General features: G+C 42.6%; 1 protein-coding gene across 1 annotated transcript in view; it reads left to right on the top strand.

Annotated features, from left to right (window-relative positions):
* Positions 1-13,236, top strand: part of LOC121328898 (von Willebrand factor A domain-containing protein 5B1-like) — a 119,866-nt gene that overhangs the window by 62,913 nt on the left and 43,717 nt on the right. Inside the window, exons 10-11 of the mRNA XM_041274038.1 lie at positions 4,516-4,626; positions 10,267-10,469. Of these exons, the coding sequence (XP_041129972.1) occupies positions 4,516-4,626; positions 10,267-10,469 (314 nt within the window). The remainder of the gene's footprint in view (positions 1-4,515; positions 4,627-10,266; positions 10,470-13,236) is intronic.

Below are 13,236 nucleotides of genomic sequence, written 5' to 3'. Positions count from 1 at the left end.
GCTTAAAAGGCATGTCATATGCAGACAGGCTAAAAGAATTGAATCTGTTCAGTCTTGAACAAAGAAGACTACGTGGCGACCTAATTCAAGCATTCAAAATTCTAAAAGGTATTGACAGTGTCGACCCAAGGGACTTTTTCAGCCTGAAAAAAGAAACAAGGACCAGGGGTCACAAATGGAGTTTAGAAAAAGGGGCATTCAGAACAGAAAATAGGAGACACTTTTTTACACAGAGAATTGTGAGGGTCTGGAATCAACTCCCCAGTAATGTTGTTGAAGCTGACACCCTGGGATCCTTCAAGAAGCTGCTTGATGAGATTTTGGGATCAATAAGCTACTAACAACCAAACGAGCAAGATGGGCCGAATGGCCTCCTCTCGTTTGTAAACTTTCTTATGTTCTTATGTTCTTATGTTCTTATGACACTGAGTCCAGATGCAGACCCAAAAACTCGGTCTGTTGGCTTGGCACGAGGTGGCTCTTTTCTGAATTGATCTTCAGATCTAGTCGCTGAAGATGGTCTGTAAACATCACTGTGTGCTGTGCCAGCTGCTCCTTCGACTGCGCTCAGACGAGCCAGTCATCCAAATAGTCCAGCAGTCGGACACCTTGAGCCCGCAAGGGAGCTAGAATTGTCTCCATACACATCGAAAAGGTTTGAGGAGCTAGTGACAGGCCGAATGGGAGGACACAAAACTCGTACACCCTGCTCTGAAATGCGAAGTGCAGATACTTCCTGTGACCTGGGCAGATGGGGACGTGAAAGTACGCATCTGTCAGGTCCACAGTGGTGAACCAGTTGCCATGTCGGACAGACTGGATGACATGCCTGTGCATAAGCATCTTGAATGAAAACACCCGCAGGTATTTGTTCAGTACTCGCAGATCCAAAAAAGGATGGAACCCGCCGTCCTTCTTGGGCACTAGGAAGTATTTGGAATAGAACCCCTGGTCGAACAGAGCAGGGTCTACTTGTTGAATGGCACGCTTCCTGAGCAATGCCTGTATTTCCACATTCAGAGCTGAGGACTAAATCGAGTCCTTCACTGCAGTTATGACCACCCCCCTGAAGGGGGGAGGCTTTAACCGGAACTGAAGGATGTACCCAGTGGATATAGTCTTGAGCACCCAGATGTCGTTGGTGCATTGTTGCCAGAACTGGAGCTGCGGGACAGTGTAGGGGTAGGTTAACAGCTGCCTGAAGATTTCAGGGCTGTTTTGGCTGCGCTCGTTCATGAGGAGACTGGCGAGAACAACTGGGACGTGGTCTGCCACCTCTCTTAGGGCGCCACCCTCCGCGCTGCGGTCCTGTAAATGGAGGCTGACCGCACGCTGCTGCAGCTGAAGGAGGTGTCTTAGCACCCCTCGGCCGCGGTAGGTGCTGTGGTGGTATTCTACGCCACTGATGCTCCTGTTGTCGCTTAGGCTGGAAGAGCTTATGCGGCCACATCTTCTCCATCTGCTGAGATGCCTCCCAGGCTTTAGTAGAGCGCTCTAGCATCTCCTTCACCGCTGGGCCAAAAGTGTGCCTAATAATGGGGCCTTGTCAGGCTCTTGAACTCTCGCCTGTGAGAGCCAGAGCTGCTTTCTGGCAACTACCAGGGACGTAATACTCCTGCCCTGGGCCCGTGCGTTGACAAGGAATTGAGCGACCAACACCAATTCCGCCCTCAGAGACGCCTAAAGGTGCTCTGGAAGATCTTTCACCAGCGACGCCTGGTAGACTGAAAGGAGGCTGGCCACGTTGGACAATCTGACTGCCTCTGTAGCCGCTGAATAGCCCTTCTTTAAATGAACCTCCGTGGTCCTGCACTGTCTGTTAGGACATGCAGGGTCTTTAGTTAGGTCTTTAGTTTATCACTAGGGCCGAGAAGGCGACATCGACTGGTGGGAAGGACGCCAGTCCCGCCTCACTCGCTCCCTGCATGGCAAACGCGGAAACCATCCGCGAAGTTGCCGGTTAAGAAGCTGGGGGCCCCCAGGTGGATTACACCTCCTTAATAAAATCAGGGAAGGCTGGGAGCGTCCTGGGCTGTGGAGACCGCACAGACGGCGACTCAAACAGTGACCGCCGAGGTAATTCTACGGCTGGCCACTCAATCCCTAGGTGGCGAGTTGCTCGCTCCACCAGTGACCACAAGGGATCATTGGTGTCCAACACCTCCAACTCAGTGTCTTGCTCTGAGTTGTGAGAGGTTAGTTCAGCTTCCACACTGTCCTCCTCAACGAGAGGCTCCCCTTTGTTTACCATATTTACATATTTCTTTTTAGATTTAAATGCTATATTTAAAAAAATAAAATACGTATATAATAGAAATAAACAAAAGAAAAAAACACATTTTTTCTTTGTAGAATTTGATGGAGCCTACTGAAAATATTGCATGAATTTTGGCAGAAAAACATTACAGAATGCAGAGAAAGTTGCCAGGTTATACACAAGTCCTTTAAAAATCTAGCGTTCAGCAGTTACAAAACTGAAAGAATGTTAAGAAAAATCTGAATTCCACAAAGCAGCAGTAATAGTTGGCAATGATGATGCAACAAACTAAAACAGGCAGAAGCTATTTTTATATTTCAGTAATTCCAAGTATTTCTGTTATAGCTATACTCTTACTATGCTACTGAAATGTACTAGCAAATGTGTTCCAAACTGCACTGAAAGGAACATTTCCTTAAAGTATGTGATACATTTGTTGAGGTGAGGTGTCATATGTGTGTTCTGTGTGACGTGGAGGGGGCAACCATGACAATCTATTTATTACCTAATCATTTTTCATAGCTAAAAGATCTAGCCAACAATGCAGCAGTTAAATATGATAAATCCAGAAAAAAATATTGTTAAAGGAAAAAGATTTGATATGGGTGGAGGTATTTTAACAATGGACAGGAGCCTTGGGACAAATATTCAAAAATTTTGCAAATTTATGCAACTTCAATGCAACTGTGCTTGCATTGTGACTCTGTGATATTCAAAAGAGTTGCATGTAAACTACTCATATTGTAAGGCTGGGGAAATTATTACATTTAAATTAATCTAAACAGGAAATGACACTCAGACTAAACCCAACTGAGGCAGGTTGCATACAAGGTGAGAAAGCGTCTCAAAGATTCAAAAGCACAGAAAGGGCAGCTTTACTGGAGAGGAGATCACAATACTAGCTGGCTAAAAGAAAAAAAATAGAAATAATATTTGACACTAAACAATGTGAAACTTATTACCACATGGTTACTGCGTCACTATAGTCTACACATTAAAAATAATGATCATTATATGAGATTTTATATTTTTAAATACATTCAAATGCTTCCAGAACAAGACAAACCTGTTCTGTCTCAGCACTACATCGATGAGAAACATCTAATTATACCACACGGTCAACGAAGTATGACCTCATATAATTCTAATGCTTTTTAATATGTAGCAGCTGTGTATTTGTGTGCTATAGTTGTCTAAATGTTTCACCCTATTTTACTGTCCTTCCAGTCAGTTTTGTCTTCACCCAGCTTTCACCCATTCCCCAGATAATGTACATGCTGTTTCAACTGTTTCACAGGCTAGAGATGATAATAAAAACAGATATTACGTTTTGATATTTGAGTTAAGAAAAACTTCTCAGATTCAAAAATCTGCCAAATCCAGTAGTGGAGGACCTGCCTCAGAGCCAATCACTTTACCAGAGAAAGGGCATCTCAAACAATTCCCATAGGGGCTGGGAACGCTCTGGACACAGCTACACCATCAGTGCCACCAGCATCTGCATTTACTGACCAGTATCTGAAACTGAGAAGCTAAACTTACCTGAGACACCAGCATCTGTATTTACTGACCAGCATCTGTATTTACTGACCAGTATGTTTTAGTATATTTAGCACCAGTATCTATTCATGTTTTTTCAGTTCTCACACTGCTCTGAACAACCAGAACTAAAGTTAATTTAAACAAAGATGAGAGTGAGCTCCAAGCTCCCCCTTGATAGGAGTGAATACTTTTTTTAAGGCCCTGTTTATAGTGAAGCCCTTGTAAATGTCTATTTTAACTATCTGTAAATAACATAGAAGACTTGAGCAAAGAACACACTCTTAAAATATCATTTTGTTTTCTCTCAAGTGTGAAGAATTTGAATGAATTCTGCCCACTGTTATTTAAAGGATCTTTTTAAACCAGCAAGGGCACTCAATGCACAGTCCCAGGTCCCTTGTGGTACTGCACTGGCAAGAGCACAATGCACGGTCCCAGGTCCCACGTGGTACTGCACTGACAAGGGTACTCAATGCACTGTCCCAGGTCCCTCGTGGTACTGCACTGACAAGGGTACTCAATGCACTGTCCCAGGTCCCTTGTGGTACTGCACTGGCAAAGGCACAATGCCCGGTCCCAGGTCCCTCGTAGTACTGCACTGGCAAGGGCACAATGCCCGGTCCCAGGTCCCTTGTGGTACTGCACTGGCAAGGGCATTGTAATCACTAAATCAATCTACAGTCTGTTTTTATTGCGTTTGCTAATGTTTCCCACAGGATGCCATGATCGTGATTCTGAAAAGCCTCACTCCAGCCTGCCTGTTCAATGTAATAGGATTCGGCTCAACTTTTAAAACCCTCTTCCCAGCCAGTCAGAACTACAATGAAGTAAGTGCTGATTTATTGCCAGTATAATAAAACAGAACATCTGTGAGGTGTCTTGCCAAAAATACCTATATAAAAGTTTACCACAGTAAATGTGCAGGTTCCCCATGCTTTGTCCGTGGTTCTACTATGCATTCACCAGTTTACCATAGTTTGCCATGTTTTCTTAATTATCCTTACCATAGCATGGAATTTACAATGCGTGCCTATGCTTTACCTAGCTGTCATGATGATTTATTACACTGTGCTCTGCTTTAAGAACATAAGATCAGTCTGTGACAGGGTGAGGCACACCAAAGAGGCTTCAAATGAATTTTTTACATTTCCTTATTTTATTGTGTATCTACTCATTGCAGCTGGTTCTGGGTTCTCCAATATTAACGTATTCTGTGTTTTCTCTAAATCTGCCTTTACCTGGCTTTGAGCTTGTGTGGAGAATTGACAGCCTGAACCTCCATTCCATTCAAATCATGTGACAATGACTTTGATCACTTGTCACCTTTCCACTCTGCTGGTAACCAGTGAAATTGAAAGGTCATTGTGTCACATGATTGGAATGGAATGAGGAAGCCTGTTCTGTCCAAGGCAATTTTCCAGACAAGCTCACAGATGTGTGAAGACAGATATAGAGAAAGATGAACTAATATGGGATAAACAGAACCAAACAAACCCATTTGAAGCTATGTGTGTAAATCCTCTGTTTGTTTGTGTAAATCCTCTGTTTGTGTAAATCCTGTCTGTTTATGTAAATCCTCTGTTTTTTTGGTGTAAATTCTCTGTTTTTTTTTTGGTGTAAATCCTCTGGTTTTTTTTGGTGTAAATCCTTTGTTTGTTTGTGTAAATCCTGTTTGTTTGTGTCAATCCTCTGTTTATTTGTGTAAATCCTTTGTTTTTTGGTGTCAATCCTGTTTGTTTGTGTAAATCCTCTGTTTTTTGGTGTCAATCCTGTTTGTTTGTGTAAGTCCTCTGTTTGTTTGTGTAAATCCTCTGTTTGTTTGTGTACATCCTCTGTTTGTTTTTGTAAATCCTCTGTTTTTTTGGTGTAAATCCTCTGTTTGTTTGTGTGACTTCGTGACTCCGCTCTTGCCTGACCACCATCGCTCATCCTGTCCCACAATCCTGTAGGTCGTAGCACAGTGCCTGCGATTGCATTGATTCTTGATTCATAATGTAAATGACTTCATTAATAATGCAGTTCTGGATTACCTGATTAATTGAGGGTTATGAGGCGGCATGAAGATGGATGGTACCTTTGAGTTGTATATTCTAAAGCTTTTGCATTCTAGTATATATGTACCAGCATTGCTTTTTGAATATACACCCTTTTCTTACAAGTTCTTATTTCTTTAAGTGCATAATTAGCTACACATGCCATTTCAATATGTGTTGTACCCTTCCCTTTGTTTACAGTCATTCTGAAGGGCCCTGGTTCTGTTACTCCAATACTGAATTAAAGGTCATAGCTTCAAATGTCATTCAAATAGCTTTTTGTTTTTTACATTTCCCTTACTGTTTCACAGTGTTAGTAATCATTCTGTCATTCTGAGTTCTGTGGCTCTTATTTCTCACTAAATCTGCCATTACCTGTCTAGGCTTGCTTTGGTCTTGCTTGGTGCTTGTCTGGAGTATCCTTAGTGCCAGATGTGAGGGTGAGACCCTCACTATAATATTGAAGAGCATGTTTCTGTGTTTATGATTGTTATGGTTATTCTGCTGGCTATAGAGCCGTGGTTTATTATGCATCGTGCATGTTGTTGATCAAGTGTGTTTGATATATGATGGTGTATTGCTGTGTTTGGATTAGGGCGCTTCTTAATGAAGTTGCCGTAGCAACATGTGGAATGAGGGTTTTATTATCGCCATATGTTGGATAATCTTTAGGATCTAGAAAATAATATTGATATAATAATAATAATAATAATAATAATAATAATATATAATAATAATAATAATAATAATAATAATATATTGTGATATTCATGATATTCATGCAGGTTAAACACATTTTTATTTTGTGTATAAAATCATTCCAGGTGTACGTGTTTATTGAATAATGAATCCTGTTAGGAGAAGGTGGGGCTGGGGATTATTAATGCCGTGTCTTTCCTTAGGAGGGTATTAGGTGGTCAGTCATGAAATTGAACCAAGTCCACAGGGCACGAAACAAAAATAATAATCACCAGGAAACAGAAGGTCAATAGTGCTTTATAAAAAGTCCAGAATAGTGTCCCATTACTACAAATGCACCTTGTCTCTTCGGCCTCATAATCCAAAGCTCAAGTGAACTGAAATACAATCATTCAGCACTGACCAGGCTTCCTGCTCTCTGATTCTCCACTGAAGTCTCTCCAGGTGCAACAAAGCACCACCCTCAATCCAGCTGTGCTTCCACCATGATTCATGACTCCTTCAATCCCAGAAGTTCTAACAGTAGCCTCCATGTTCCTCCTGATGACTCTTCATGAATATCTGGAAACAGGGACGCCTCGCAGCAAGCAAAGCACCTGGCAACACAAGCTAAGCAAACAGCGTAGACACAGATCTGGGATCCATCCTCCCAACAGCAACTTCATAGGCAGGTATAAAAGAAGACAGTCCACTCACTGAAACAGCAGAGTAAACACCCGGATTCAATCCCTCCGCTTCCAAATCAATCTCCTCGGGACGATCTCCGGCCATGAGAGGATCTGCTCATGACCTCTTCCTCTGGGTCTCCAGAGGCATCCTGTCGCTGCCACCAACTGTAACGAGGTGATGGTCCGTGCTTACCCCCACCCACAATCACATTATCCTGCCAGGAACACGGGGTCTTTAGAACACAGGACACAGCACTTGGTCATATTTACAGGTATAAATATTTACTGTGGCTCTGGATACTTCACACAAATTATGACAACTGATGTTCACAGACTAGCAGGTTGTACATACAATGACTGACATTTATGAGACAATCTCACAACTGACCTCCTAATACCCTCCTAGGGAAAGACAAGGCATTAATAATCCACAGCCCTGCCTGCTCCTAACAGGATTCATTGTTCAATAAACACGTACACCTGGAATGATTTTATACACAAATAAACTCTGTTATTTAACATTCATACCTTTACAATAAGCATTCATATATTCTACTTTAAACATGTTTCTTCTCCTTTATTTGTTTAACCTTCTTGAATACCATTTTTATACGTATTTGTTTAACCTGTATGAATACCATCTTTGTTTCCAAACACAAGGGTTAAACTATTCCATTGTTTACTCATTATTATTATTATTATTATTATTATTATTATTATTATTATTATTATTATTATTATTATTCTCTAGATCCTAACTATTACCAGTAAAGACTGAACATCAGCATTACCCCTTCTCTTGGAAGATTACCCAATATATGGTGATAATAAAACCCTTGTCCCACATGTACAGCTACGGCATCTTCATTAAGAAGCACCCTGATCTAAATACAGAGCTTCCACAAGCAAAACAAACAAAGCAAACAAAGGCCTACCCAGCAAGTGGGCATCCAGGACCTTGAATTGATATCTCATCCTAAGAGTGGAATTTCCCACAGCACAACATGCTGGGCGTTGGATTGAGGTCTCAGTGCACCCTCCTGAGTCACCACTTTCATTCTGAAAACTGATCGCTAGCAGTGATATTTAGATCCTTCTCTGTTCAGCAAAACGATCAATAACTTTACAAATGCCACTTTCATATTCTACACCTAAAACATATTCCTCACTACCATCTTCACTTACAACAGACACAGACACTCGTTATCCAACACCTGCCAGTTAGGAAGAAATGTTTTACATGGCATTAACAACTGAAAGTCATGAATCAGTAAGAAAATAATCCAGTTTCTGATGGCACTCGAAAACAGTGAATTATTTTTACAGATTCAACACTTATCATTGTTTGTCCCTAACCTAACCAACCAGCTGCTAACACTGTTGACTGACATGCTTTCAGGCAGTAACATGCTGTGACCCCAGAAGACACAGGTGAAATAACCCAGGAAGTGTAATAGATTTTGTGAGAGTAAGGCATGTGATCTGAGAACTTTCTCTAACTTAGTGTAATACCAGGTCTCATGTTTTAAAATGAAAATGCATGTTTACTGCAACATGGGCTACTTTCAAAACTGCACACTGAGAGCTATGTAGCGAATGGAAGTACAAGACAGGTAAGACAGGGTATTATTTTGTGAGCCACCACCACTTCAAAGAGATGTGAAGCAGGGTAGCATGACTACGGATTTTACACTGTTCAATAGTTGAGGTAAAAATAGGTAGACTAGTCACGTATTTGACAATGGCTGGTGCTCTATTGTGAACATACTGTTTTTTAACTCTTTGATGTTTGTCTATTATATTCTAAAACTGCTTGGATTTAATTTAACGTATTAATGTTCAAAATTAACATTTATATGTTATAGGACTGCAACTGCTACTGCCCTTCAGTCTATCAGAAACACACTCTTCACAATCCCTCTACTGCCCTTCAGTCTATCAGAAACACACTCTTCACAATCCCTCTACTGCCCTTCAGTCTATCAGAAACACACTCTTCACAATCCCTCTACTGCCCTTCAGTCTATCTGAAACACACTCTTCACAATCCCTCTACTGCCCTTCAGTCTATCAGAAACACACTCTTCACAATCCCTCTACTGCCCTTCAGTCTATCAGAAACACACTCTTCACAATCCCTCTACTGCCCTTCAGTCTATCTGAAACACACTCTTCACAATCCCTCTACTGCCCTTCAGTCTATCAGAAACACACTCTTCACAATCCCTCTACTGCCCTTCAGTCTATCAGAAACACACTCTTCACAATGACTTCACAATCCTGCTAATGCCCTTCAGTCTATCAGAAACACACTCTTCACAATCCCTCTACTGCCCTTCAGTCTATCAGAAACATACTCTTCACAATTCCTCTACTGCCCTTCAGTCTATCTGAAACACACTCTTCACAATCCCTCTACTGCCCTTCAGTCTATCAGAAACATACTCTTCACAATCCCTCTACTGCCCTTCAGTCTATCTGAAACACACTCTTCACAATCCCTCTACTGCCCTTCAGTCTATCAGAAACACACTCTTCACAGTGACTTCACAATCCCTCTACTGCCCTTCAGTCTATCTGAAACACACTCTTCACAATCCCTCTACTGCCCTTCAGTCTATCTGAAACACACTCTTCACAATGACTTCACAATCCTGCTAATTCCCTTTAGTCTATCTGAAACACACTCTTCACAATCCCTCTACTGCCCTTCAGTCTATCTGAGACACACTCTTCACAATGACTTCACAATCCTGCTAATGCCCTTCAGTCTATCAGAAACACACTCTTCACAATCCCTCTACTGCCCTTCAGTCTATCTGAAACACACTCTTCACAATCCCTCTACTGCCCTTCAGTCTATCTGAGACACACTCTTCACAATGACTTCACAATCCTGCTAATGCCCTTCAGTCTTCACAATCCTGTGACTCATTGAATCACTCAGTCGACTCTCAGTTTCAGGTCGACTGTCACTCTTTACTATTCAACTGGTCGACTTGTCCCTATTCTGCGCTGCCCCTAATGTGAAGGGGTTTTAACTAGTAGCATGATGCTTGTTGTTCAGGAGACCCTGGCTGTTGCCTGTGAGTATATCAAGAAGATCAGAGCGGATATGGGAGGAACCAACATCCTCTCTCCTCTCAACTGGATTCTGCATCAGCCTGTGTACAGGGGACACCCTCGCCTGCTGTTCCTGCTAACCGATGGGGCTGTAAGCAACACAGGGAAGGTTATAGAACTCGTCCGCAACCACGCACGCTGCACCAGGTACAGCAAGAGTCCCTTTCCCCTTTATTCACAATACATCATCCTGCTCCATGCCAGAGTTGACTGCTGTCCTCCTTTATTCACAATACATCATCCTGCTCCATGCCAGAGCTTACTAACTTACTAACACATGATAATGTTGGTCCACAGTTTTTCACAGAATTTAACAACTGTTAATTTTACATAACTGATGCTTCATTCTCAGGGATCAAATATGTAGTTCACAGGTGCACATGAAGACCAAAATGTAAAAATGTAGATTTCATGCCATGATCTCCTAGCAACCACACCATAGTGAATGCCTTTTGCATACGGATGAGGCAGAGAAAGCTTAGTTACAAGAGTTTGAGTGGCATGTTATTAGTGAGGTTTGCAATCTGATTGCTCCTTCGTGCAATACTGGCATTTTGTGTTTTTATATCTGGGTTAAGGTGCTTTCACCTGAGTCCAGCAGCTGCTCTTCACTTCTAGTTGCCTGCTATAGGTATCTGTAGCACAGCCTAGATCAGTCAATGTCTTTACAGAAGTAAGATCCAGCACCATCTAGTTATCTGCCACTTTGGATTAATGTTCATTTTGTTTTGCTGGCAGCACACTGCTGTGCTCTAGATGGTCCTGATGCAGCACACTGCTGTGCTCTAGATGCTCCTGATGCAACACACTGCTGCGCTCTAGATGGTCCTGATGCAGCACACTGCTGTGCTCTAGATGGTCCTGATGCAGCACACTGCTGCGCTCTAGATGGTCCTGATGCAGCACACTGCTGTGCTCTAGATGCTCCTGATGTAGCACACTGCTGTGCTCTAGATGCTCCTGATGCAGCACACTGCTGTGCTCTAGATGGTCCTGATGCAGCACACTGCTGTGCTCTAGATGGTCCTGATGCAGCACAGTGCTGTGTTGTAGATGGTCCTGATGCGGCACACTGCTGCGCTCTAGATGGTAGTGATACAGCACACTGCTGTGCTCTAGATGCTTCTGATGCAGCACTGCTATGCTCTAGATGGCCCTGATGCAGCACAGTGCTGCACTCTAAATGGTCCTGATGCAGCACTGCTATGCTCTAGATGGTCCTGATGCAGCACACTGCTGTGCTCTAGATGGTCCTGATGCAGCACACTGCTGCGCTCTAGATGGTCCTGATGCAGCACACTGCTGTGCTCTAGATGCTCCTGATGTAGCACACTGCTGTGCTCTAGATGCTCCTGATGCAGCACACTGCTGTGCTCTAGATGGTCCTGATGCAGCACACTGCTGTGCTCTAGATGGTCCTGATGCAGCACACTGCTGTGCTCTAGATGGTCCTGATGCAGCACAGTGCTGTGTTGTAGATGGTCCTGATGCGGCACACTGCTGCGCTCTAGATGGTAGTGATACAGCACACTGCTGTGCTCTAGATGCTTCTGATGCAGCACTGCTATGCTCTAGATGGCCCTGATGCAGCACAGTGCTGCGCTCTAAATGGTCCTGATGCAGCACTGCTATGCTCTAGATGGTCCTGAAGAGGCACACTGCTGTGCTCTAGATGGTCCTGATATAGCACACTGCTGTGCTCTAGATGCTTCTGATGCAGCACACTGTTATGCTCTATGGTCCTGATGCAGCACAGTGCTGTGCTCTAGATTAATCAAATAGTAGAGGCTTGTTAACAAAGGAATAATTACACTTGGACAACCAATGTTGGTTGCGTGTAATTATTCCCTATGTAACAAGACACTGCTGCTGTACCTGCTTCTTCCACTTGTAATTCCCCAGTCACTCATAACCTGTAAAGTGCTACCACTATACTGACGGATATATCCCCTGTAATCTCGCTGTCTTTGGTCAAGGTCCTTTGTCAAGCCTCTTATTCTTTTTCACAGTGTGCTGAGTTATAACTGTATTGTTGAAACCCTTCCTGAGCTATCAGTGGCCTCTTGGCTCTTTCCCTCCACATTAAGGTATAACATATTAGGATGCTGAGCCACAGTCTGAAGCCTGATCTCTGGTCTAACTCCTTATCTAACAATAATCAACTTTGTTTTACCCTTTAAAGCAGAACATGTATAATTAAGATACATTGATTATGAAAAAGAAGCAGAGCAACTCCATGCCATTTCTCTGGCTATGGTTTGCTGCTACTGAAGGGCGGTGGCAATGACATTCACAATAATGGCTGATAAATGTCCACCGCAGACATAGACTCTCATGGGCAGACTGTTTATATTGTCTCAGTGCTTGCATAGATTAAGTACAAAGGCAATGCAGTCAAAGTGTTTTCTATCAAGCTGATATGAGGGAACGCATGATGAGATATACAGTTCCTTTAGGATTCATGCTGTTTATTATTCAAGGCATACAGAATTGTTGTATGCTGCCTAGATCACAGAACAAGAGTGGGTTGATAAATAACATTGAGGAGTGCACAGCTCTCAAACTAACTCATTTGTGTTTTGCTTTTACGGGTAGTTTTCTATTTTTTCTCATAGAGAATTTTTTAATGTGTGCTAGATCTACCAGTTTGTTTACAGTCTAAAATGAAACAGTTAAAATGAATTGCTGGTGTGTTCACGTGGCACCTTATTACTGGCAGTCTGAGGCCTTCCTTGCCTCCCAGTGAGTCTGGTATCATGGCTTATTGCTAGGGTTAAACCAGGGGATAGTGATGGTTTATCATACACTACTCCTTATGGTTTTAAAACCATGAAATAGCCACATTAAAATTATCTCACATTTATGTATTTGAGAGATGCACACATTATGGTAAAGGTGAAGTGGATTTGTTTAT

This window comes from Polyodon spathula, chromosome 16, assembly GCF_017654505.1.
Source record: "Polyodon spathula isolate WHYD16114869_AA chromosome 16, ASM1765450v1, whole genome shotgun sequence".
Lineage (NCBI taxonomy): Eukaryota > Metazoa > Chordata > Actinopteri > Acipenseriformes > Polyodontidae > Polyodon > Polyodon spathula.
Note: the sequence above shows the minus strand (reverse complement) of the source record. Positions and strands in the feature narration are given on the sequence as shown.